Source organism: Euleptes europaea, chromosome 10 (genome assembly GCF_029931775.1).
Source record: "Euleptes europaea isolate rEulEur1 chromosome 10, rEulEur1.hap1, whole genome shotgun sequence".
In the NCBI taxonomy this organism is placed as follows: Eukaryota; Metazoa; Chordata; class Lepidosauria; order Squamata; family Sphaerodactylidae; genus Euleptes; species Euleptes europaea.
This window is the reverse complement of record NC_079321.1, coordinates 39,425,673-39,452,125: the sequence shown is the minus strand read 5'-3', so window position 1 is coordinate 39,452,125 and position 26,453 is coordinate 39,425,673. Positions and strand designations below refer to the sequence as shown.

At 42.9% G+C, this 26,453-nt stretch overlaps 1 protein-coding gene across 1 annotated transcript in view; it reads right to left on the bottom strand.

Moving 5' to 3' along the window:
* Positions 1 to 21,863, bottom strand: part of MLIP (muscular LMNA interacting protein) — a 96,775-nt gene extending 74,912 nt beyond the window's left edge. Inside the window, exon 1 of the mRNA XM_056856166.1 lies at positions 21,725 to 21,863. Within this exon, the coding sequence (XP_056712144.1) occupies positions 21,725 to 21,790 (66 nt within the window). The 5' untranslated portion in view covers positions 21,791 to 21,863. The remainder of the gene's footprint in view (positions 1 to 21,724) is intronic.
* Positions 21,864 to 26,453: the final 4,590 nt, after the last annotated feature.

Here is a 26,453-nt window from a genome sequence, read left to right as displayed (position 1 = left end):
TAAAATCCCGCAAAGCCCTAGTCTCATCTTAGAGAGAGTTCCACTAGGCTGGGGCCAGGGCTGAAAAGGCTCTGGCCTTGGTTGAGGATAGCCAGATGCTTCTCGGGCTGAGGACAACCACAAGATTGGCACCTGCTGAGTGTAATGCTCTCCAGGGGGCATATCAGGAGATATGGGAACACCAATGGGAGGTCATGATCCCATCAGATGCTTCTGGCACCTTCTGACAAATATGTGGAGACTACACATAACAGTAGTGATATATGTGGTATGATAGATGTTACAAGTGGGATGCAGAAGAGCAAGATTCAAGTCCAGCAGCACCTTAAAGACCAACAGGATTTCCAGGGTAGAAGCCTTCAAGAATCCAAGCTGCCTTAGTCAGGTCCCCAGTGGAAGGCAGAACTCCTTTCTAGCAATCTTGAGGAAAGCCTAACATGCTTAAAACCAGTCCTAGTTTGTACTCACATGGAAAATGTGTGCCTACATCAGGCTTGTGGTCACCTGTGGGTGGTTTTCTGCCAACCTTATGGTAAACTTCTAAATATCTAAAATATCAACTAACTGTCGTAAGGAAGCAGCCGCCACACAGCTGGTTGAGCATGTGAAGGAGATTTACCTTGAGCAGTTCTTCTGAAATACTTCAAATCAGGATAAGCCGTTGAAACCAGAAAATAGGTAAAGAGCTAACACCCAACTTTCTAAAGCAATCAAGCTGGCTTAAAAAAAAAAACTCTTTCATACTTCTTAAACTCTGGATCAAGCATTTTTCACAGTGGAAAAGGAATATGACTGATGTTTGTGACATTCATTGCTGAGAAGGGATCAATGTAATTAGTCCCTTTGGGATACCCTAATACCTGTAATTGGCAATGTCTACATCTGTAGGGATCCAACTAAAAATGTTACATACTGGAACTTAAATCCATTGTTTATTCCAAAATTTCATGTGTGTTAGGGCTCTGAGTAGTCAGAACTTAAATAGCACAAAATTGGGAGTACAATAAATGAAGGCAGTGTTACACATTATACTGCTTGTTATCTCTAAACATACATCAAGTTCTCATAACTACAATATGGTTATTATTGGACACTTGGAACCCTTCATTTAGAATTTTATCACTATTTGGCTTCTATAAGAGGTTCAGCAGTGCACTGGATAATGCCCAGATTTCCCATTAATTTCAGTGAAGGGAGGATATTTTTACACATAAAAGTTATAAATTTCTCCACCGGCTGAAATCTGAACACTTTAGTATGCATGAGGCCATTATGTGCACATCGGAACTCCTGCCCCTGAAAGACATCTCTAGAATGTGCCTTCTCTACTTTTACCTCCCTGTTAGGAATATCTTTTAATATAAAAACATAGCATTTTGGCAGAGGGTTTTGTAAAAATAACTGGAGAAACATCTACAGTTTTCAAAATATGAACAAGGGGAAAGAAAAATGAAAATGATCCCTTATTTTAAAGGAGTCCACTAACTCTAATTAAAATCATTATTGCGGTAGGCTTTCACCGTCAGAGTTCATCTGTTCTTGTAGGCTATCCGGGCTGTGTGACCGTGGTCTTGGTATTTTCTGTCCCGACGTTTCGCCTGCAGCTGAGGCCACTGTCACACAGCCCGGATAGTCTACAAGAACAATTATTGTGGTGTTTACTCGCTACAGTTCTTCACTATTTCTACCCTGCTCTAGTCTTTTTCTAAAATCATGCCTATGCTAGTAGTAAATAGGCCACAATAAATCTGTAATTCTATGAGTAGGAATTTGAGTGTGGTAATAAAAGTTATTAAAATGGAAAGGAGTAATCTAAGAATCAAAGTTGTAAAACCTGAAAATGGAGGCAGGCTTGACTTTGTACATTTATTTGAGTCTTCTGCATGCAACATAATAGTGTGGTCCCATGGCATAATCAACATTCAGTATGGTGGGTTGCATCATTGCCATTAGTAAACTGAGTGGGGCAGTTTTGACCAGTCTCTCCAGCATGGTGTAGTGGTTAGAGCAGTGGTTTGGAGCAGTGGAGTCTGATCTGGGGAACCAAGTTTTATTCCCCACTCCTCCACATGAGCAGCAGATGCTAATCTGTTGAACTGGATTTGTTTCCCCACTCCTACACATGAAGCCAGCTGGGTGTCCTTGGGCAAGTCACTCTCTCTCAGCCTCACCTACCTCACAGGGTGTCAGTTGTAGGGAGGGGAAGGGAAGGTAATTGTAAGCCAGTTTGATTCTGCCTTAAGTGGTAGAGAAAATCAGCATATAAAAACCAACTCTTCTTTTTTTTCTTCTCACTGAGATCCATCATTTGCCCCTCATGCTGGAATCCCCTATCATCCACTAACCGTTCCACTAACAGAAATGTCTTCTGTTAGGGCTGGATCCTGCCAATCATTTCCACCGACGTTCCTTCTGCAAAAAACAAATCCCTCCCCCAACCCCCCACTAATAGCCTTGAAATAAATGCTGTCATTTGTATCATTACTTACTGCTTCACCTATACTTTTTCTCCCTATCCCTCTGATAGCAAAAAAACAAAAACAAAAAATAAAGCAAAACAAAAACAGCAACACAAAACCCACCCGACACACTCGCCAAGGGTGAATTAGAACTCAGTTAAATGAAAAAAAAGGGCAGCCATCTGCTGGATCTGTAGGATCATTCACATGCTGTCTTTCAAGACTCACTGGCCCTGGCACTACCTATAAAGGCTGGTTATATTCCACTCTTAACAGGGATGGCTTTCTCCCCTAAGAACACTGTTTTAGTTTGGTGACAATTCTGAGAATTCTGTTTGGTCCTCTTCCCCGGAGCTACAATTCCCAGGATTCTCTATAAAAAAAGGTTATGACCATTAAGCTGTTTTACATCTGCAGCACTGATACACCCATGGTCATGGTGCAGAGTCGATGTCATTGTGCAGTAGGGATGCCAGCCTCCAGGTGGGACCCGGGGATCCCCTGGAATTACACCTCATCTCCGGACTACAGAGATCAGTTCCCCTGGAGAAAATGGATGCTTTGGAAGGTAAAATCTGTGGCATTGTACCCTAGTAAGGCCCCTGTCCTCCCCAGGTTCCATCTCCAAATCTCCAGGAGTTTCCCAACCTGCACCTGGCAACCCTTTTGTGCAGCCGGAATTGTTTGGAGCGAATTGGCATTGTGCAGGAATTGTTCAGATACATATTTCCTTGATTTTGGGGATTTGTACGGAAAAGGGAGGTTTTTTTTAAAATTGTTGACCAGTCCTTATTTAAACTTAATACAAGCAGTGTCACTGATTTGAAGACTCTTTCCTCTACAAGCGCCAGCATCCTTAGTACTACGGCTGTGGCACTGCAGTCAACTAGAGTGAGTCATGTAATAGTTGTTGTGGCCAGAGTCAAGTTCTGTTGCTATTCTTAGAGTCCCACACCCTACGATGAAAGGTGAACATACTGTTGATCATATTGATGACAGAATATCAAGACAAAGTTAGATTTCTACACTGCCACTTTAAAAACAAACAACTCTGACCCATTCCTGAAAGAGAAAAAAAAGGCAAAACATCTGAATGGCGGTCTGCCTCCCTTACAAATTACATTAATGGTTAAATAGATTTGAAAGAGACTTGAAAACCAGTGTGGTGTAGAAGTTACAGTGCTAGACTAGGATCTGGGAGACCTGGGTTCAAATCCCACTCTGCCATGGAAGCTTGCTAGGTGACATTGGGCCAGTCACACGTTTTCAGCCTAACCTATTTCACAGAATTGCTTTGAGGATAAAATGGAGGAGAGGAGAAAAATGTAAGCTACTTTGAGACCCTATCGTGGAGAAAGGTGGCGTATAAATGAAGTAAATAAGAACTGGCAAGACATGTTCATTTGGCAAATTCCTGTAGCTTCTTGCCATTGCTGAGTACGAGTAGGGTTGCCAGCTCTGGGTTGGTAAATACCAGGTGAACTGATCTCTGTCGGCTGGAGATCAGTTGTAATAGTGGGAAATCTTCAGTCACCACCTGGAGGTTGGCAACCCTATGTAGGAGTCAAATAGTACTTTTCAGAGGTTGCAAACTCAGCCTTTGATAAACATGAAGATTGGCTGAATTGTGTCTTTAATTCATCACTTTGATGAAGGTTCAGTGATTCTAACATAAAGGATCTAAGCATGCATTTAGCTCAACCTGTTAAAATTAATAGAACTTAAAAATACTTAACTTTGACCATATTGTTCTCGTTCATTTTTCCAGTCATCTGTCCAGAGTTGCTCACATAAATACTGCCTATCCTATCAATGTGAAAATACTTTGTATAGCAAAAAAGATGCTCAGTCATGTTTTATGCATCATGATATTAACTACTTCATTTTTATCAAGCAGCTATTTGAATGAGCATGAGAAGTATTGCTGAAATAAATACGAAAAGCCTTTGCTTTTTTGTTTCAAGTGGAGCAACATTTATTGTACCAAACTGCTGAGCCACTGGCTTTTAGGCCTTTTAGCTCTGTGCATGAACATTGATCACACTGATTTGTTTTCAAAATAAGCTCTAAAATGCAGAAGATTATTTATAATCCAGAGACCAACATTAATATACTAGGCCAGAATAAGGATCTTTATCATTTGAAGATATCCTTAAAAAGGAAGTATCACATTTGAAGAAGTGATTGCTTGTCCCCTAGTTGGTTTCGCCAGAAGAACAGCCTGTTCTTTGCCTGCTTCAACTGTTGGGTAATTGTGATGGAGATGGGAGGTAATTTGACCACACAGAAAGTCTCTGATTGTGCCAACTCTTCCCACGCTTCAGGCTAGAAAAACAGCAAATGTCCATAATACCATGTACAAAGTAGAATTAAGCTCCACAAGACAAAAGTGAAAGGCATGTGCTTGGATTGCCCTGTGGCTTTATTTTGCATTATAAGTAGAGTGTGAGGCTGATCTGGATAGAGAGCATGATATTTGAGTGGCAAGGGATATCCCTTTCCTTCAGGGCCATTCCCAGTGAAAGCCAAACTGTGTGACACTGAATGTGAGTTTGTTCAAGTGCTTGGGATGCCACATGTTTTTTACCCCCTCTGCTGTGCACTTGCTGCAGTTCTCTGGCCACGGGGTTTTGCAATTATGCCATCAAGTGGTTGAAGAAACAGTACCAAGCAAATGTAATTGTAAACCAGTTGAACATGTGGACATGCTGTCAGATGTGCAGGCAATCAAGAAGAAGAAGAGTTGGTTTTTTATTTGTCCACTTCCTTTTCTCTTAAGGAAGAATCAATAACCTTCCCTTCCCCTCCCGTCCCAACAACAGACACCCTGTGAAGGAAGGTGGGGCTGAGAGAGCTCTAAGAGAGCTGTGACTAGCCCACGGTCACCCAGCTGGCTTCACGTGGAGGAGTGGGAAAACCAACCCCGTTCTCCAGATTAAAGTCCACCGCTCTAAACCACTGCTCTTAACCACTATACCAAGGGGATGGCACAGTCACGCAGAATACTTCCGGGAAGATGAACAAGTGAAGCTGTGGCTACATGTTAAAGGACAGTTGGGCAACACTCGATGGAGTGTACAATGTCACTTATATTTTGGGTCTGAGGCTAATAGCTGCTCAAGTTTCTGTTTGGGAAATTGAGGGGAAATAACATCTTCTCAATCCAGTGTCCCAAACCAAATTCCCTCCCCTGCAGCTGCTTTTAAAGAAAATACTGTGGAACACCTAGTCAAGAACGTTTAACATCTCATCTAGATATGCCCATATAATTTTTTCTCCCTCTGAAGAGCCATGGTTAATTTTGTTCTGAAATATTTGCTCAAATATATTGGGTAATGAGTTTATTTACAAATGTATTATTTATTACATCATTAATAATCCACCTTTCTCACTGGGACTCAAGGCAGATTCACAGAGTAAATCTATACAATCAAAAGAATGGGGCATCCAATAAACAATACAATAGGATTTGAACATAAGAAAGGCCCTGCTGGATCAGACCAAGGCCCATCAAGTCCAGCAGTCTGTTCACACAGTGGCCAACCAGGTGCCTCTAGGAAGCCACAAACAAGACGACTGCAGTAGCACCGTCCTGCCTGTGTTCCACAGCACCTAATATAACAGGCATGCTCCTCTGATACTAGAGAGACTAGGTATGCAGCATGACTAGTATCCATTTTAACTAATATCCATGAATACCCCTTTCCTCCATGAATATGTCCACTCCCCTCTTAAAGCCTTCCAAGTTGGCAGCCATCACCACATCCTGGGGCAGGGAGTTCCACAATTTAACTATGCATTGTGTGAAAAAAATACTTCCTTTTATCTGTTTTGAATCTCTCACCCTCCAGCTTCAACAGATGACCTCGCGTTCTAGTATTATGGGAGAGGGAGAAAATTTGGATTGTAAAAATCTAGAACCAACCAGAAATTTAAAAACAGAACTGAAACAAAGCATATGGTTGTACATGACACACTGAATGATGCAAAAATTACATAGTAGGATCCTACTTAAAGCAACAGACACTACGAACTATGGACAGTTGTATAGACCACAGTCCCTAGCCCTTTACCCAAGTATCTTTCTGAACCATTTTGTTACAGTATAGCCCTATTACTTGTGTAAAATAGCCCTCTTGAACAATTCAGTTTTGCATAGTTTGCAGAAAACTCATGGAAAGCATATCACACATTCTTGGGAAAGGAGGCTTCATACCAGTGAAGTGGGAAGAACATGGTCTTCAAAGCCAATGAAAAAGAAGATGGGAAAGATGAATCTTTGCAGCTTGCCTTTTTGTTTATTTAAAGCACTATATGAATACCTTTGAGATTGACTAGCATAGTGGAAGAGCACAATTTCTAAAAGAAGAAGCTTTTAGTGGGTTATGTTGCTGATCATGAATAGTGTTATAAGCACTAGCCCATAGATATCTCAACACTACTGCCATAATTAGCTTGTTGAAGAAAGATCTCAATTTTTTCTCCTCAGAAATGGCTCTAGAAGATGAAGACAAATTATCCAAAACCTTAATATGACCAAATGATACATGTCCCATTATAGCTTCCTAACCAAAACCTACCAAAATTAAGAACTGAGTTATGAAATGTGATTATTGCTGTTTCTAGAGGAGAATTACCATCCACAAGCCTCACCAGGAAATGGCCTTGCCCACTTTTCTGAAGCATGGGGTGGTGCCATATTGGGGAACAGTGGTCAGAAGACCTATAGGCGTTATGTCAAAGAATCATATGTGGTTCCTGAACCACTGAGTATCATCACTGCTACTTAAAGTAAATGGATTATATTTTTAAATGTCTAGTCTGGATATCTTCCTCACTCTCTTTACCATATATCTAGGCCGGCTTCAGCTGGGGAGGGCAGGATAGAAATTCGAAATATAAATAAATAAATATTTATACCCTGATTTTCTTCCCAAAGTGACTTATCTTTCTTCCATTTTATCTTACCACCATTTGAAGTACATTAGACTGAAAGTATGTGACTGGCTCAAGGTCACCCAGAGAGCTCCCATGGCAGATGGGGGATCCAAACCTGGGTCACCCAGATCCTAGTCCAGTGCTCTAACCACTAGACAACACCAGTTCTCATAAGCAGGTTCTCTCACAATCACATTCCCTGGCTTCTTCATTGTCTCTTACACCTTATGTCCAGCTAGATGCACCCATCTTTGCCATTCTGCTTTTAAAAGGCACTATAGAAATCTGTTCCATTGTTATCATTGGCAACAATCTAAAATGCTGCTGGCATGGTTTATGCTACTTTCAGATTTTGAACAAAAAGAATTTCCTGCTCCATAGAGCAGCCTGCATTATTTCCATACAAATTAAAAACATTCCCTCCACTGTGTACATTCTGGGAACGCTCCATCTAAATTGAAAGGCCATGGGCATTGGTTCCTGCTTCTGCATTAGGCCAAGCGGTGCTACATTCGGTCAGCCAGCTTCATCATAACAACCCTTAGAAATAAGATACGGTTGCCTCAAGCCGTTAATGAATCAAAATTGCAATGCATCCATCACCTCACTAAGGTTAGCTTGAGCTGCCAACAAATAGTAAGAGAAAGAGCTGCAGGCAAAAATTGTATGTGATAGTCTTAGAATATACAAGATGGATGATGGGTAAGATAGGTCAGTGTTATATTATCCATACATTAACAGCCCGTTCCTGAGAGCTGCAGCAGCCAGGGATGGCGTGGCCGTGGCAGGATCGCAGCCTCCGAAGAGGTTTGGCCTCTGTAGCGGGGGTGGGAGAAGGCGTTTTTTTAAAGAAAAATAAGGAAAGGGGGAGAAGCCCCATTGAAAACAGCGGTGCTGCACCAAAAAAAAAGCTGGCACAGCATTGCTGTTGCTAAAGGAGGCGTTCCTGGACTGAAAGGAGTTAGGAAGCTGCCTACTGGGAAGCTGCCTACTGGGCCCTCGGGATGCCGCCATGAGAACTTACGCCGTGAGAACACTGCTAGGAGGCCGAGCCGGTGTCCGAGGGCTGCTTTGCTGTGGCAGTCCAGGGGGGCCAGTGCAAGTGGCACTACACCGGCGTCCATGCCAGTTTGCACGGCGCAAGTGGCACGGACGCCAGCATAGGAGTCATGGTGCCTCCTAAGCCCATTTGGGCCCCAAGCTCAGGAATGGGCTATAACAATAGTAAACTTCACCCAGGGAGTCTGTAGTGGAGTAGGTAAGAATGAGGGCGATCCCACCTCACATTCGTCCTACTACACTATATTAAATTTTGCCAGAAAAACAGGATTCACTGGATAGGGGAAAAAATGTAGAATTCCCTTAAGGGGATATAAAACTAAAATTCCACATGACGCCATGCACCGCCTGAGCTGCTCTCAGCAACCCCTGCTCTCTGTGCTGCACCTTTCAAGACTTGCTACCACAATGATCACACCCTGGCCTCTTTTTGCTGGAATATGGCATAGAAAGGACAAGAGGAAGGGGAGAGCTACTAGCATTTTAGCATTTGTTTCAGAAAGCTTTATGCTGATTTGTTCAGTGAAGATTATGGCTTGAGTTTTGTGTTGAGTAGGGTTGTGCTCTGAGAAAAAATTCATTATAATTTCGGGTTACTGTGGATTGCTGATTTTGGGGTCGTACTGGTTTAGGATTCAAATCAGTGGTGTCTTTTTAATTTGGGGTGGGGTTTCTGGAATTTTCAGGAACATTATTTTCAATGAGGGAACCAATTTGAGGGTCTGGGGCAGCTTTGTAAAAGCTAACTGTTAGATTCAGAGGGCTTACTGCTACCATTCAGAGGAATTGGATTGTTGATCATGGTCTATTGAAAATAAAGCTTGAATCACACACACGCGCAAAAGAAAGACAAAGTCGTTTGTCTTAACAAAATCAATCTTTACTCTAAACTCAGGGTAGGGGTTTCACTGGGAGCAAAAACAAATAAACCTTCTACATTCTAAGTTTCCTAGTCTTGCCAGAAGCTTCTGGCAGTTGCTAAGCTTACTCTCGAGGAGGCATTCTTAAACGGCAAGAAAGCCTCTCCATCCTAGCAGGCTGGTATCCAGAAGGTAACTCACTAACTGCTTTCACTTCCAAACAAAGGATATAGAAAGCAGTTAAACATGCAAATTGTTTGTGTACGTGACAAGCAGGCACGATTGCAATGGTCACCATACTGACCACTTGGTTAATTACAATATTAACCCTTAACTGTCTGACATGTAGCAAAGCTCGCTATCTAATACCCAACACTAATGATACCAGATTTACACAGAGCATAGTCCTACTTCTAATCTAAAAAAACACTAAATTTTAAACAGAAGGAACAAAGGGGTTCCTCATCAGTCAGTCCTCCCAGGTATTTAGTCAGCTGGTGTCTGTCTTTTCTTTCTTACACACAACACTGCAAGAAAGCAACTCCCTCCTTACAGAAGCAGAAGGCTTTTCTTCCCCTTTCAGGCAGGGTGCCAGGTTCTTTCTGAGTTCCTGATAGGTCCATAGATCCCTGAGAAACCATTGACTGACCTGTCAATCCTCCTTTCCAGACCAATCAGTGACAAATCCCCAATGAACTAGTGTATTGTCTCTTTAAAGCCACCACGCCTCCCATTAAATTGGACTTAAATTGGACTTAATAACAAATAGAATGAATCCCAGCGTGTTTTTAAATATATGCCCATTTCACTCAGGACATTTCATCATCCCCCTTCAAATCCATGATGGAGACAGCCACTTTCTGTTAGTAGGAAGGGAAAGCCTAGAGAGGAGGATTCACACAGGTTTGACACTGTTCTTCAGACTTTTCCCTGAGTCTGAGAAGCTGAAGAAGAAGCATTGTGGAAGGTAACGCCTTCAGGAATTCAGTTGTTGAACAATATATACGTAAGGGGAAAGGCTGGAGCCCCCCTCCAAACTTCCTTGCCCAAAGAAAACCTTTCAAGCTGTTATCCTATACACCCTTGTTTGAGAGTGCGTTCTTTTGAATATTTGAATATAGAAGGACTTGCTTCAGATTGAACACAACTAGGACTGCACTAGTAGTTGTAAACTCAAGATACTCTGCACACGCATTCAATAATTTTGTTACCAGGACTTTTGAAAAAAATGTTACCTCCTGAAGCCTCTTTTCTGGAACCAGCATTCCTTAATCTGATTTGGGCTGGTTATATGTAGTTAGTCAGGGATGAGGGAATGCCTTTGTCTTCTACATGAGGGCAAACGCCTCCTGCTGTGTGTTAATTCACAACATTAAAATAAGTTCTTGAGCTAGGGTTTTAGGGAGTTCCAGATCAACTTGACACCTGAAGTGCTCATATCCTCCCCACCCTTTCCCCCCTCATAAACCTCATTGTTCTGATCAGTAAATGCAATAGTGGGTTTTAGGAAATGATGGAGGGGCATGATTCCTTTCCTGTACTAAGTGTTCCTACAGCAAAATGAGCTGGCATTAGGAATCAGAACTTTCACTGAGAGGGATAGGGGAAAGCCAGAATTAGTTGCTCCAACTACTGCTGAGGACCCCTGGGCTGGTTGTCCTGGGGGACTTAACTTCAAGAAGATTAACACAGTGGCAACAAAAGGCTTTCCACCAACTCAGCCCAGCCCATAAGATGGACCCATACCTTTATATGGCTAACCTAACCATCTGAATCCACACCACAATAACATTGACACTAGACTACTGTAACGCACTGCACATTGGTCTTCGCTCAAAATCAGCTTGGAAACTACATATGGTCCAGATGCTGTGGCTCAACTATTAATGGAAACTAGACAGAGCATGCCTATTACTCCCATTCTGCAGATGCTCCATTGGCTGTCAATTTGTTGCCAGGCTCAGTTTAAGGTACTAGCTATCCCATACAAAGCCCTTCAAGGCTTTGGCCCCTCTTATTTGCGGGACCGCCTCTCTCCCTATGTTCTGCCACGACGACTGCGCTCAGGTCAGCAGAGGCTTCTGCAGGTACCAACCTGCAAATGGGCAAAATCAACAACTGCCCATACACTTCCTTTCTCCATCGTGGCTCCTGCCTTGGGGAATAGCATGCCCAAAGAGGTCCGTAAAACTCCTACTCTCCTGGCCTTCTGCCAACTATGCAAAACTGACCTATTCAAGAGGGCTTTCCTGTGCAGGTAATAGGGTTGCTGTGTACAAAATGGTTCACAAACTTATTTGGATAAGTCATTGGAATGGTGGCCCATATTGCTGCCTGTAACTTATTGTCAGTAGGATTCTGTTATGTAATTTCTGTACCCCTTAATATGTCATGTTAATACTTGTGCTATGCTTCAGAATATAAATTTTGTAAATAACTCAATAAATAAATAATACCATTAGCTGCACTAACATTGACCATCCTGCCTTTGGCCCCTACCAGTCATCACTGATTTGCTGTATGCTGCTTCAGGCCCTCCTGGGGAAAGGTGGGATATAAATATTTTAAACACATGAATGAGCTTGCCCTGATCTGGGTTTTCAGATTATTTGAAATAAGATTCTCTTGTCAAAATTCAATGCATAATAAATAGTAAAATAAAAGAGTGTCTGTTAATAATTTCTGGGTGGGCATTTCTATTTCAGCCCAAAAAAACCTTACGCCTGGGTCCACAAATCTGACTTGGAATTCACAATTCAACACATTTTAAAGCTCCAACTCTGAAATACCAGGCCATCCATATGTAACGAAATGGATGGGTCAGTTTTGGTTCAAAACTCTGCTGTGCAAAGCACCAGTCACTAAAACTGGGAGAGAAGTTACTGTAGAATGACTTAAGATATGGCTAAGCTATTTGTGACCTTATTTGCATGTCCAGAAAATAAAGGGTCATTTTTAGTGTGACATTGATACAGTGCATAGCTGCTTGGCAACAAGAGATGTGAATACTAGTGACCAGAACGGAATGAGGAAGAGTTCAAACCAGTTTCTGGAGTCCACGTGCTATTGGGCTTTAGATCATGTTGTTCCCTGAGGAGAGGGACAGAACAGAGAGATGCTTCTCAGGTTAGAGCTGGTGTGCCGTTCAGAGCTATACTCTCATCCCATCAAGCTAGTCAAGAGCCCACGCAGTGCTTTTGGAACTGGATCTGGATTAAAATCATAGTTCAGAGAGAAAGTCATTGGAGCTTGGATCCAGCCCAGCAAAGGCAATGTATGTGGAAACAGGTTTCTATAGGCAGATCTGTATCAGGAATACATGAGACAACATACCTTGTGCAGATAAGCAAGCAATGAATACCCAGCCACACGCTTAGTACATGAATGCACAAACACCTGTAGTATAAAAGCAAGTGCACATACATATAATTAATGAAAACATTCCAATGTTGTTGACCTTGTTTTAAAAACTAGGCATAAGGAAAACTAATGGCAATTTGATAAGTACAGATACATTAATTGTCACTTTGGCTTGCTTGGTAAGATTAAGCAGAGCTCAAACTTCAAGGTGAGAAGGGTCAGGATACAATGAAACTGACAGGAAATCTTCCCAATCCTCACAGTCAAGCAGACAACAGAAGGGAATTTTGATGACTGGTCTTTCTTTTCAGTGCTTTTTCACCAGTCGTTGCTGGCTTGGGGAATTTTTCTTGATTTACATAAGCATTCTTCCCACCAGCCAGCATTTCTTTGCCTGATCTATTTGAGGATCAAACCAGATGAAACGCTGGAAGATCTGTGATAGGTCTTCCCCACATTTATTAAATGGAAATCCCAGTTGCACCAATCCCTGATTCAGATAAGGTTTTTTGTTTTTTAATGGTGGAAAGGACCATTAATTTTCATGTGCTCCTGTGATTATTGGCAAATCTGAGTTTGTGTGTATTATTGACTCGCAGTGCACCTACACTGATAGTCCAGTTTTCTGTCACGTACTGTAGCACGCAGTTGCACTTAAAGTCATTTCCATCAGCACACTCACTTTCGGTGTCTAGGGTACCCATGTCAGGTATGTACAGAGGTGGCCTTAGTCAATGGGCAACCTAGACAGCTGCACTAAGACGGCTGCACCTCTGTCCTCAATGGAGGTGAAAAAGAATAAGAGCAAGTTCCTGCTGCCACCGCTGTTCACACCTACCCTGTTCAGGGCTCAAGTCTCTCATGCCTGCCTCTTTAGGGCTCAGACAGCTGACTCGGTGGTGGTGGCCACTTGTGCCTGCCCTGTTCAGGTCTCAGGTAGCTGGCTTCTGGTGATGTCTTCCACCCACCTCACATGGGGGAGGATCCCTCTTTCTTGGCCTCGCAGGTGGTGGCCCTGGCTGGAGGGGGTGGCAATGATTTTCCCAGTGTCCCAGAGTCACTAAAACCACCTTCCTTGCTGCTGTATGATTACCTTTGGAAGACCCAGCATCTCCTTGTGCCCTCTCTGCAGTGCCACATCCTCGCAATACCAAATGCAAGCCTCTGTGCCCGCTCTGACCTTTCCCCTGCCTCCTTGGAAGATTCCACATGCCAGCCTCTGTCCAACACAAGCCAGTTCCCCTTTAGCAATTATGCATGGTATTTTCAATGAACTGTAACAGTATTCTCCCTTAGAGACCTGTCCTTTCTCAGATGGCAAGCATTATGTTCATACTCCTGGCTTTTAAGGGATATGACATATAACCTTGTGCAGCAATGAGGGGAATTGTGGGAAGATCTGGATACAGCTGTGCAAGATCTAGGCTGAACTTTTATTTCCCTCTTGTGCAGATACTTACATCCTGAGTACAGCTGGGGATGTGAACCCTTTGGGAAGGGTTAAAGAGGCCTTGGCTTTCAGCATAGGTCTTGCAGCCTGTGGCCTTGATGGACAACCACCACCACCCCACCCCACTGGATCTCAGATTGGGATATTTAGTGTACCTTTTCACTCTGTTTCCATTGTGGGTTTTTTTGTTGTTGTTGATTTTAAATTGTTTAAATTTAGTTTTTTTAAAGCCATTTGTAGTCCTCATTGGGGGAGAACAATGGGATATCACATGCCTTGAATAAGTAAATAAAACTCTTGTTATGCTAATCTGGAGTGCCAGCTTTCGCTCATTTCCTTGAGGTGCCAAATAGAAATCTTTGTGCCCCCCACCCTTGTGCCAATCCACCTGCCTTTCTTGAGATGCCAGTGGTCTCCCTGTGCCAGCCCAATCATGCTGCTTGCTTTCTGGGGAGTGCCAAATACATATAGAACTGGAACCGTTTCTGTCTTTGTAGAGATAAAATCCTTGTGAATATCATTCCACTTTGACAGGGAAAACAAAAAGCCACAGCTCAAATGTGTGTCCTTCCCATTTAAATATATTGCTCCAGAAACCAGTGAATGTGAATTAATGTAATAGTGAACAAAACCTTTTAAAAAAATGAAATGTCAAGGAAACATTTGCATAACCTCAGGTAAGCATCACATGTGAAGCAGTATGCTCATGGTGTTTGGGGATGGGGTCATATAGGTCTCTGGGTCAATTAGCCACAATTTCCTACTTTATAAAGGAACAGGAGTCCCTAACTTCAACAGATTGAATCTTACAAAACTCTTTGCCCTCTGAATTCACATCTATTGCTAGATGATGATTTTAGAAGCATTGCACTTATAAAACCAATAAGACACTTCTATAACTACAATCCTGGGTTTTTTTATGGCATGAAAGAATAGTTTTTAGGCAACCAGGCAAAGAAAGACTTTGTGATTTTTGTTCCTTTCAAGCCACCCCATGGTAAAGCAAAAGTCTTTGGAGGTTCCATTCACTTTTGGGAAATTATTTTCACACCTGAAATTTTGCTGAGATTGCCAGGTCGCTCAAGTTATAACAAGTCTGTCTGGATCCAGAGATTTGCTGTACCAACAAATATTATTAGAGTGAAACCTATCAACTGCTGCACCAGCTCAACATGTTGTTCCCCTTGTGTTTCTGGTGACACCCAGCAGTTATGTTGTCATGAATGCTTCTGATGGAGGTGCCAGACAGTAATCTTATCTCCAACAAGAGTCTATTTCAATTTCTCCCTGTGGATTTTATGCTGGCAACAGGGCCTGACAAATTTAGGTATGTGAAATTCAGTGCAGAGAGAAGATGGAAAATATTTTATTACTGGATGTACTGTATGTTCTAAATGTCAGAATAAAGATACGGTAACTCTAAGTCCATCGCCTTTTTATCTCAACTTCCTATCAATCATCTCCTTTTTTGCTTTGCTAGAGAAATGTGACTGCAAAATATTCAGGTACAGCACAGCTAAAGTACTGACACAGCAGCTGCAGCAATGACAAAGTGCTTTTAGAACCAAAGGATGGATGAGAAGGCAAGGAGCCGTTTTCACAGGGGATAAACAGTGGAGTGCTATGGCTACTACCAGTGTGAGCATTCTGCCTCTCTCTTGTAAGGAGAGCATGGCCCCATCACTTCCAGCTAGGAAACAAAAAAAAGGAGCACTGCTACAGACGTATACACTCTTTCTGTCTCTGAGGACACACAAAGACACAACTGTGATGGGGCCATCGTTGTCTCTTGAAAGCTATTTCTACTTGCCAAAAGGGAGATGAGAATATGAGATCCAAATTGAGAAAGCAGTGGCTCAGAGTTGTCGCATGCTGTCTCCATACATGAAATACGGTAACATCTCCTGCTATTTCAGCATATGAATAAATCTTAGGCCATTTATGCGTGGCTGTTTCCTTGCTGTAACCCCGCCGACCACTTCAGGGCTTTGCCTTGATTATGCATGCATTTTCCGACAGTCAGAGGTCACCTCAAGTTTCTGCGCTTTTTTCCTGCATTTTCTGGATTCGTGTTTAGCCAGCATCCAGAAAACCCAGGCAAAACATGAGGAAATGCATGGGGAGAGTGAGGCGACCTCTGCTGGTTGGAAAATGCATGCATAATCAAGGCAAAGCTCCGAAATAGTTGGTGGGGTTACCATGAGGAAACTGCCATGCATAAATGGCCTCTGTGTTTTGTGAATTGGTTGTACCTACTGTAGCCACCGTTGCTTCCAGTGCAGCTCTAAGAAAAGTTATAGCTTTTTAAAAGTCCACTGAAGTCAATGAGCTTCTAAGGGTGTCCCTCTACTCAGGATTGCTCTGCTCATCTGATGTATTTAACATTGTAAGTTCCTAGTAAACTTCCCTCTTTACCATCAAATATTAGTGCAACAAAAGCAGCTATTGTCAAATGTTATCAGCATTTTGGGTTGCCAAAAGGATATGATAAAACTGAAGTCCAGTGGCCCCTTAAAGACTAACATTTGTTTCTATATGAGCTTTCATGAGTCACAGCTCAGCTCTGCCCCATGTTGTTATTCTTTAGGGCTACTGGACCTTCCTTTTATTTTGCGACAGTAGACATGGCTACCTCTTTGCAACCAAAGGGCATGAAACTGACAGAAGACTTTGGATTTCCTGGAAGTTTGGCAATAGTAGCCTACTCTACATTAGGGAAAATATTTTTTTTTAATCAGACATCAAACTGCGATGGAATCCATTTAATATCAATTTACTATAAGATTTTTGACGTACAAACAATTGGAATTTTCCACATTCCCAAACAGAAAATGAACCCATCTTCAGTGGAGATGAAAGCAAGATTGCTACCATTATTAAAAACAAAAAACAGAGGGACATGATAATGGTGGAAATGCTTTGGAAGAAGCTGTTTCAGAGATCTGTCCAGTCTTACTTGCAGTCTCAATACAATACTATGCACACAATGTCTAGAGGTCATCAACTCTGTGGTTACTGCTAGTGGCCCATCTGTAGAAATAAACACTTTTCTATAGCGGCCATTTTTGGCCTTACAAGAAGAGATATCCTTTGGCAGTAACTTCTTCTATTACCATAAAATTAAAAGTACACTTGAGAGGAAATGCTACTATGACTAAATAATTGTCCATTATTTTGATGCCAGCAGCTTAAAGCAGCTTCAGAATAGACAGTTGCCCAATAAAAATCTTACAGAACAAGAGACCTTCCAATTCTGACTTGCAAAAACTGCAGTGGGTAGAAAAGACGACGACGACAACAACATTATAGTACGGTGTAACTGTCGCTCTAGGAGTCAAGAGCTGGCCCTTGTGGTGATAGGCAAGCCTTAAGCAACCATAGCTACTGTTAAGGGTACAGACATTCAAGATTAGCAGCTTTTTTAAAAAAACCTCAACAATGTCAATTGCCTGGAATAATGGCACCTAAGGGTGCACAAGTGTCAGCAACCACACTAGGAAGTGGGGTGAGGCAGAGGGGAGCAGCAGGAACAGGGGACGCCAGAGCCAAACAAAGGGGAAAGCAGAGCCAATGTTAGAATCAGTTACAGGAGGGAAGGCTGGTCTAGCGGGGAAAAGAAAGAGGATTTCCCTTCACCCGTGAATCCACACAGATTCCCCTCTTAATATAAAAGAGACTTGCGCTATGGAAACAGTAATGAGAACCCTGTCACAGAACAACTCAATTATATCCAATTACCCCTGCCTATCAAGGCAGAATGTCTATGGAAAAAAGCTTCCACTCATAATTGCAAAGAAGTGCATCACGGGAGAAGCTCTCACACATGAGTATTGCACATAAGGATCCACGGAGTGTCTTATGTACACGTAAGTTACACACGAGGCCGGAGACAGAGTTCCAACAGCAACTGTTTTATTCAGCTAACAGGGAAGAGAGAACTAACTTAACTGCAAAACACCCCAACTTATATACAGTTCCAACCCATCCGGAGCCACCCCCCCCAGTCTGTGGTTGGACGGCCAAAGTCCGCCGTCCAATATGAGAAACAGACGACGGAGTCTGGAGCAGAGCCTCAAGCTCAACACAGTTCAGCACAGCTGAGTTGAACAGTTCAATAGTTCAGCATAGTCCTTGCACTAACTAAATACATTACAGAGTGGGCCCCATGGTTTAAAATCATTTAACCTAGAGATTTGTTGTCTGTAATTCTTGTCCCAAAGTTGGTGGAATTAGCAATATAATTTACACTTACTATGAAACTTCAATGTTTTCTGGAGCTAAGAGCAGGCAGGCGTTCTCACAAGCACACACACAGCCCCTGCTCTTAATGCATTTGATTTTCCTTGCTCCCCTTTGAAGCTTACATCTGTACTTCACTTTAGCTAATGGCACTGCGCAGATGCAGAAGGCGGCTTCCCAATACACATTCCTTACGCGATGGAGCATTTTGTGCGCAACTAGCGCTCTGTGTAATCCTCCATCTAACTGAGCAACCAGGGCTACTCCTGTACAGCCTGATTTTAAAACCCAAGATAATAGCCCTTTCAGGCATTACTTTCTATTCACATTCAATCTCTGTATGCCATACTTGTGTTTCCTTCCACACCTCACATGTACAGACACTCATGCATTTTTGTATGCACAGCCATCACTTGGCACATACCATGTAAGAGACTGGATCGACGTCCTGTATACCCTTCATGTTAGCCAGATTACATTTTAGCTTTCCTGTATTTCCCAGAATCCCTGGTCATATACCACTGAGTTGAGGCCACTGGAGTCGATCCCTGATCTCTCTACCCCACCAGACAGCAAATGTGCAGGATTTTTCCTAAGGCTCTGCATGTGCTGCCAGTGATAGATCGTTCCTAGAGCCAGTGTCTCAGATGATCGCTCAAAGCTTGCCATTTTAGCATGGAGTCATGTGCACAGTAATATTTTGTGTGTTCTCTGATGTGTCCATCCTGTTGCTGCATGACAACACACCCCCAAGCCAAACAGAATCCTGGTTCAAATGCAGCTAACTGTTTGCGTACTCTAAGGAGGATTCCAGCAGTATTCCACAGAAACAGCTTCAAACTTTGACTCATAAGGAGAACACTGAGGTTGCTAGAGATAAGGATGTGCCTAGACATTAGGAATGTACATTTTCATACGTCATCTTAAGGCCAGCTTTACGTTTTACACCATTTATCACTTGATTAATAAATATTTCAGTATATTTATCCAGAGTAATAAATCAGAGAAGTTGCAAGCAACCTAGAGGAAAAGTGGTAGCAAGACTAAAATAATCACCTTCTCCCAAATGCAAATCCTCTAGGCACACCGCTGACACATGAACTCTTGAGAACAAGCAATAACAGTACCTTGCTCTATGGTGTTTTGATATATCAGGTGCAAGAGAGAAGCAACCTGGCAGTGTGGTGGGAAAGGGGTGGTGGTCAAGGCCAGATTAAGACATGCTAAAGCCCTGAGCTATATACAGTTTAAGACACCAAAAATAAAACAAAAAAAAGGTAATTGAGCAATTTTGTTTTGCATTTAGAAACCCCTTGTAATCTGAGGCACTTGGGCATAAATCCAGTTCTGATAGCCGTAATGATGGCATTGTGAGTGAGCAATTTCAAAAAATATTATTTAAACCTTGAACGTTTCCTATTTCAATCAAGTAATTGTTCTCTCTGTTTTCCCACTTGAGTCCCTCTCTCCAAAATACAAAATTATGAATCACCATATCGACTAAGCAGTACAGCAAGAAATGTGAATATTTAAGTTTTCCCAAGTGAACTGGAACAGAATAACTATGCTACCGCTTCAGTCATGGCCAGATGAAGCCTTTAATATTCTGAAGAGTGAAAGCCAGACCAAAAATGCCTGTTTTCCAATTATCCTTGTTTCGGATAAATTTCAGTCCTCATTTTTGTCCTGACACATACACATACCTTTAAGGGATACCTGATTAAAATGTTTGTGAGAATTCTCATTCCTCAGGGTTTACTCTCTTTCTCAGATGCCAGCACTTAACTCTCTAAGTCTGGAGGGGTTACATCTTATATCTATTACATCTTATCGCTACTGTAAATATATGCACATCAGTGATAATGGCCACCAAAAGTACACAGCCTGTCCTTCCACATGCTGAAGCTGCTGAGGTATATTTTGAATTGTTGATGACAAACTGAAGGACAATTTTCCTAGCAAATATCGATCAAAGGCACAAAACCCCCAACTGCTGCTAAAAGGCTGTTGCAGAGTAAATGAATGCAGCACAGAGCTGGTGCAGCACCTTTGGCAATGTGAGATGGTGGTAGGAAGGAGGTCATGGGCAGAAGTGTCTCCCTGTTTCTGTCTGTGGGGGCTAGCCTATGGAAATATCCTTTTAATTTAGCCTGGCTAAAGAGGCTAGACCCATACCAAGTCATTCTAATTCCCAAGGGTGATTCTAGGTCTGCCCAGTGGGTGGCAGTTGCCTGGTGCCTGGGCTAATGAGGGTCGCTGTTGGGATATAAGCAATGTAGCACACCAGAATAGATACGGTAATGTTTACATCAAGGTCTGTGACCAACAGGCAGCTCATAAAGATGAAACTGTCAGATTCCTTTAGTGCAACGTTTCTACCCTCTATAGAATATACTATTTACTTCAGTGGGGTAAGGAGGAAAAGGGAAGGGGTTAAATGAAAGCTGGGTTAAAGCTACGCAACCTTCCCTATGAAGTTTTTTTTTTTTTAAGACCGATGCCTCAGTAGTATTGCCTTCCTATTCAAGAATGCAACACCATTTCTAATTTCTCACTTGGTTCAAGTCATGCCAACTTTTTTTAAAAAGCTTATCAGTTTTCAGAGTCAAGAATAACACGGCGCCTTCATGTCACCAGAGAACAACTTTTGGTATAAGCACATTCCATTTATCCCACTGGCGCTTTAGCATTGGATCTTGTCAAAAAGAGTCATGCATGTGTGTGTGAGGGGGGATGACTTTGCCAATTTCCCATTCCAACAAAAGCCCTCCAACTTCCACCTTAAGCTGCTTTTAAGGGGCCCCATGTCCCCCAGAAACAGCGTTTCAGGGGCATTTGGGGTCTGCAGTGGGAGGGGGAAGCAGCAAAGCCATGCTTCTGTGCATGTAAATTTTAGCCAGGATCCAAACTGTAATAAATGCATATTGTAAACAACAGTGAAACTGCAATTGTTCAATGCTTCTGTATCAGATTGGTAGTGCATACAACACAGCATGTTGTAAAGATTACTAAATCAAACTGACCATTATAGAATTATATATAATGCATTACAAGAACACAGAATTCACTTTTAGGGGGGGGAAATACTTCACAGAAATAATTATGTGAGTAGAAATGCAGTCAGTAGTTTTAACAGAGGAAAAGCACAGAAATCCCTATTCAATATCCCTATTCAATATCTCACAGAAATATATCAGAGCAATTGATTTCAACCCACTCTTATTGAACCTGTTAAGCTTCAAGGTCATTGACTTGAGGAAGTATCAAAATAGTAACTGGAAGCTCCTTCACAACGCAACAGCTTCATGTTGGCTTGGACTCCACGTAAGCCAATAATTCAGAGGTAAACGATACCTTACCTTCAGTTTCTCCTTCCATAAAGTGTCCCTTGTTGAGGTTTCTCTCTCATGCCCCCCTAACTCCATTACACAGGAACAGCAAGATTCAGGTCCCCTAAGGAAGTGCCTTACGCATTAGACACCGCCACTGTTCAGGCTCAAGTTGGGAGGCAGCACTGTATCAGGCTGTCTGGGTGATAATTTCTCGTTAGCTAAGGTTTCCATTTATAGACTTAGAAAATTCACAAATAGAACCCGGCGGGAAGGCAGGCAACTGGCTACAGATAATAAATGCCAGCTTGGCATCAAATGTATTAATATGTGCTATATTCTCAACGAAATTATTACCAGGAACTCACGGAATCAGCTCTGATGCCTGAAGACACTGCAAGTACAACTGAATTTCGGAGAACAGGTCACAGTTAACCAAACACAGACTCGCAGCATCTCTCACACTAATCCTTGTTGTTGCTGTCATGCATGGCTGGATCCGGAGGGGCATGCACGCATCCAAGTTTCTCTTCATGTTCTTTCTAGAAGGTACTTCATAAGAGCATCCCCCCAAGCACTCCTCTCTAAATTCCTTCATGCTCAAAAGGTCATTTAAAGATTCGGTACAAGCGATTACAAAGGGAACTGAATGAAAATGTCATTCACGTCTTGGCAGTAGCTTCCATTTAAATATCTCATGTGTCGAATACCAAAGCTGCTTTTTTGAAACTCGCAGATTTGTACAGTTTTGGGGTCATCTTTGACTGCACAATCTGAACAGTAACCACAGAATGTGTGGCTCGTAAACCTTCATATTAGAATCTAGAGTTGCATGGTTGCACTCTTCATCGTGGATCTCTCATGTCTCATCTGTGTGGGCCCTAAGTCTGCCTGTCCTTTTCTTATGGTACTTGATTACAGGGCAGATGACAGGGAGGGCGTCTTGGCCATCTTCTGGGCATGGAGTAGGGGGTCACTGGGGCGGTGGGGGGGAGGTAGTTGTGAATTTCCTGCATTGTGCAGGGGGTTGGTCTAGATGACCCTGGTGGTCCCTTCCAACTCTATGATTCTATGATTAAAGTGGGACAACAGATGTTCCCTGGCATCCACTGAAGGGGCATGTGTAGCGTTTGCATTGATCCTCCCCATTGTCTGCAGTCCTGCCTGTCTACAATGCCAAATGTGCACAAGCAAATGGTTGTGTGTGTGTAATTTCAGATTCATGAACATCACTGTCACTCTTATCTTCTTAAATTCTCACCATACAATCCTGAAAGGGGGCTGGAGCTGCTTAGGAGCTGGCGTGACCCCAGTGCTGGCGTCCCTGTCACTTCTGCTGTCCAAAGTGGCACAGATGCCAGCGCAGGACAACTTATACCAGCACTGTGGAGTGACGTGGCAGGGCAAGCCTCATGCGCCGGCGCTGCCCCCCGGCAGCATTTTTCTGGTGCAAGTGCTCACTCCAGTGTCCAGGGGGGCGTTCCCAGGACATTCCCGGGGACAGAGCTGCCTTTAGGCAGCTTCCACAGCCATTTTGCCCTGACAGGTTACACCTGCAAATTAGCTGGCGTAGCCTCATGAAAATCAATGGGAGAGTTTCAAAGGTTTTTTTTAATGCAGTTTTAATCCCCCCGCCCCCGCCCCCCGCCAGCTGGGAAGCCTCTCAGGAGGCAGCATGGCTGCACAGTCCCTGGCTGTTGACTAACTACCCCCCCTTAGGATTGGGCTGTAAGTCAGACATCAAAATAAATGGCCAGATTAGAAAATGGCCAAATATTTCCATTTATTTACTAGCTCCTTTGACCAAAGGTCTCGAGCTGATGGCCAAATATTACCATTCTTCATTTTGTGAATTCCAACAATTGCATTTACAAATGTATGTAATTTTATATTATTATGCAGTATTACAATTAATGATGGAAATCTTCCTCCGTTTGCTCACATCTCTAAAAGTGTGAAAATTTGGCCATGCAAATACATTGACTACAACTTCAAAAAGACCAGAAGCTATCAAAGACTTCTTGAAGAAGATACGGAGCTACTTCTTGAAATAGATACAAACATAAATTTTCTCTTTTTGCAAACTTCCACATTTTTTTAGCAAGTTTCTTTCTCAGGGGACCATTTCTGATCACTGGGCAAAATGGGTAAACAAGCTATTGCTGCATACAGAATGTACTATCCAGCTGAAATCCCCAAGTTATTAACTGGTACTGTGAAATACTACATAAAAGAAAACAGCAACATTGGAAAGCAGACACCTGCACAATTTTCTCCAACTAGGATCAAAATATACAAATGACTGGGTGATCTGTGAACAGAACACCCACTTTTTTTCATAGCAAAGAGAAGGTACTGGAGGACCCAGTTTGGATCCGGACCATAAAATGTACAGCATGATTTCCCGCCACCACCAGTATTCTGTGCAGCATTTTACCCTCCTCAGTTGAACCTCAGAGCAATTATTTGCCACGTGAGGAGAAACAAAGGCAAACCATACGTTGTCTTTATGTTTCACCCAGGGTAAAAAGCATGCAGGGGGGAAAGGGTTAAAGTCCCCCCCCCACTCCCAGCTCAACATCCATGAGCCAAATTGCAGGTTCCCATACCTGCTATTTACCATTAAACATACTGTGGGAGAACCATTCACAGACTGCCCAATGTCTTGTCTGGTTAAGTACACATCTTCCTCGGTTGTCCCATTAGCAGAGAGTAATCTTCAGATGTATCTTAATAGCAGGCATTACACAAGTAAGGCATTTGGACTGTACAAGGGAGGAATGTTTAGAAACAAGGGTTTAGTCAGTTAGCTTTAAGCATATAAATGGTCTTGGGGCTTAAATCCTATGACATCATACCCTGCACCCTTTTGCATACATTCAGTTCCTTTTTATTTGCATGGCCTGGTATTCAGCAAGCTATAGAAGAATAACCTGGTGGCAGTTCATGGCTCATAGTCATCAGTTCAATATTAGCAACTGGGCTGGGACGGGTCTCATTCCCTGGCTCAGCTATGGATTCCAAGGTTTACAACAACAACACACCCTCTGGTTGCCACACCAACCAGTGCAATGTTGACTTGGAAGCGATTCACAGCAATGATTTGGGATCAGCTAACAGCAGAGACAGAGAAGTACAGTGGCACAACAACTAATCGAAGGATGTTTTCTTACAAACTACACTAAAAGCACCCTGGAGTTTCATATAAACTATTTGTGTGCACATATGAACATTAATGTACATTGTCAGAAGTCAGCTCAAACCCAACCCCTTTCTGACTATATATTGCTCTTCCTACATACTTGACACTGAGAGACACTGTCCTTCAGTGTTACTCCTCTGAAGATGCTTGCCACAGCTGCTGGCAAAACGTCAGGAAAGAAAATGCCAAGACCACAGTCACACAGCCCGGATAACCTACAAGAACCAATGAACTCTGACCATGAAAGCCTTCGACAATAATTTGGTCTATGGATATTTTCTGCCATGATCAAGTCCTGTATTTCTCTATCAGACATTAGGATGAACCAGTGGGAACCTGCAAGAAACTTGCAGATAGGGTGCACCCCTCCCCCACTTTGTTTCTTTCCCTTGAAGCTCTCCCCAATAACCCCCACCCTTGAAGCTTTCTGCAACACCCCCACCCTTGACACTCTCCCCAATAACACCTCCACCCTCGAAGCTCTCCCCCACAACCATCCTGGAAGCTCTCCCCGACAACCTCCCCTCCTCAAAGCTCTCCCCAACAACCTCTCCACCCTTGAAGCTCTCCCCACTTACCCACCAATGACTGCTGGCATCCTCCTTTGGAGCAGCCACCACCCCTCACTGGCCTGGCCAGGCTTAGGGAGAGAAGCCTTTGTGCCAGGGAGGGACAGAGGCAGCTGCTGCAAGCCTGGCCAAGTCAATAGGGATGGAGGCAGCATGCCCAGGCTAGGGTTTCCTGAAAATATTTGGCCCTGGGGGGGCATTTTTTGAGGTAGAGCGCCCAAACTTGCAGGGTAGCTTGCAGGGACTCTCCTTGCAAGGACCCCCAAGTTTGGTGAAGATTGGGTTGGGGGTGTCCAAAGTCATGAGGTCTGGAAGAGGTCGCCCCCTCTCGCCTCCATAGACAAGCATTGGAAGGTAGGGATTCTCTGTTCACTAATCGGCTAATGCTTGTCTATGGAGGAGGGAGGGGTGACCTCTCCAGAGCCCATAACGCAGGACCCCGTGACTTAATCTTCACCAAATCTTGGGGTTCATGCAAGGAGAGTCCCTGAAAGCTACCCTGAAAATTTGGGACCTCTACCCCCAAAAGTACTCCCACAGGAGCTTCGCAAAAAATCCCCTTTGTCTCCTATTACGGGAATTTTCCATTAGCCGACTTACACAGGATTGCGTCTATGTAGTGAAACTTGGCTAATGGAAAATTCCCATAATAGGAAACAAAGGGGATTTTTTACGAAGCCCCTGTTTTAAGGTTTATAAATAAGGTTGTTTTCCATAAGCCTTTTCGATATCTGTTGCATAACCACCTTGAACTCCTTACCTGAAAGAAAGGCAACACATAAACATTTTAATATACACACAGAAACCAGGCACGTTGGGATGAATTTCTGTGGGGTTTTTTTTTTTTTTTTTTTTTGCGCCATGAAGAGGCATTCAACTCAGACATGACCTCTCAGCAAGAACTAGGTCCAAGTCAGACTAATGGTCCATCAAGACCACCCGCTGCTGTCTACTTTAACTGACAGTGCCTCTCTAGTCCAAGCTAGAG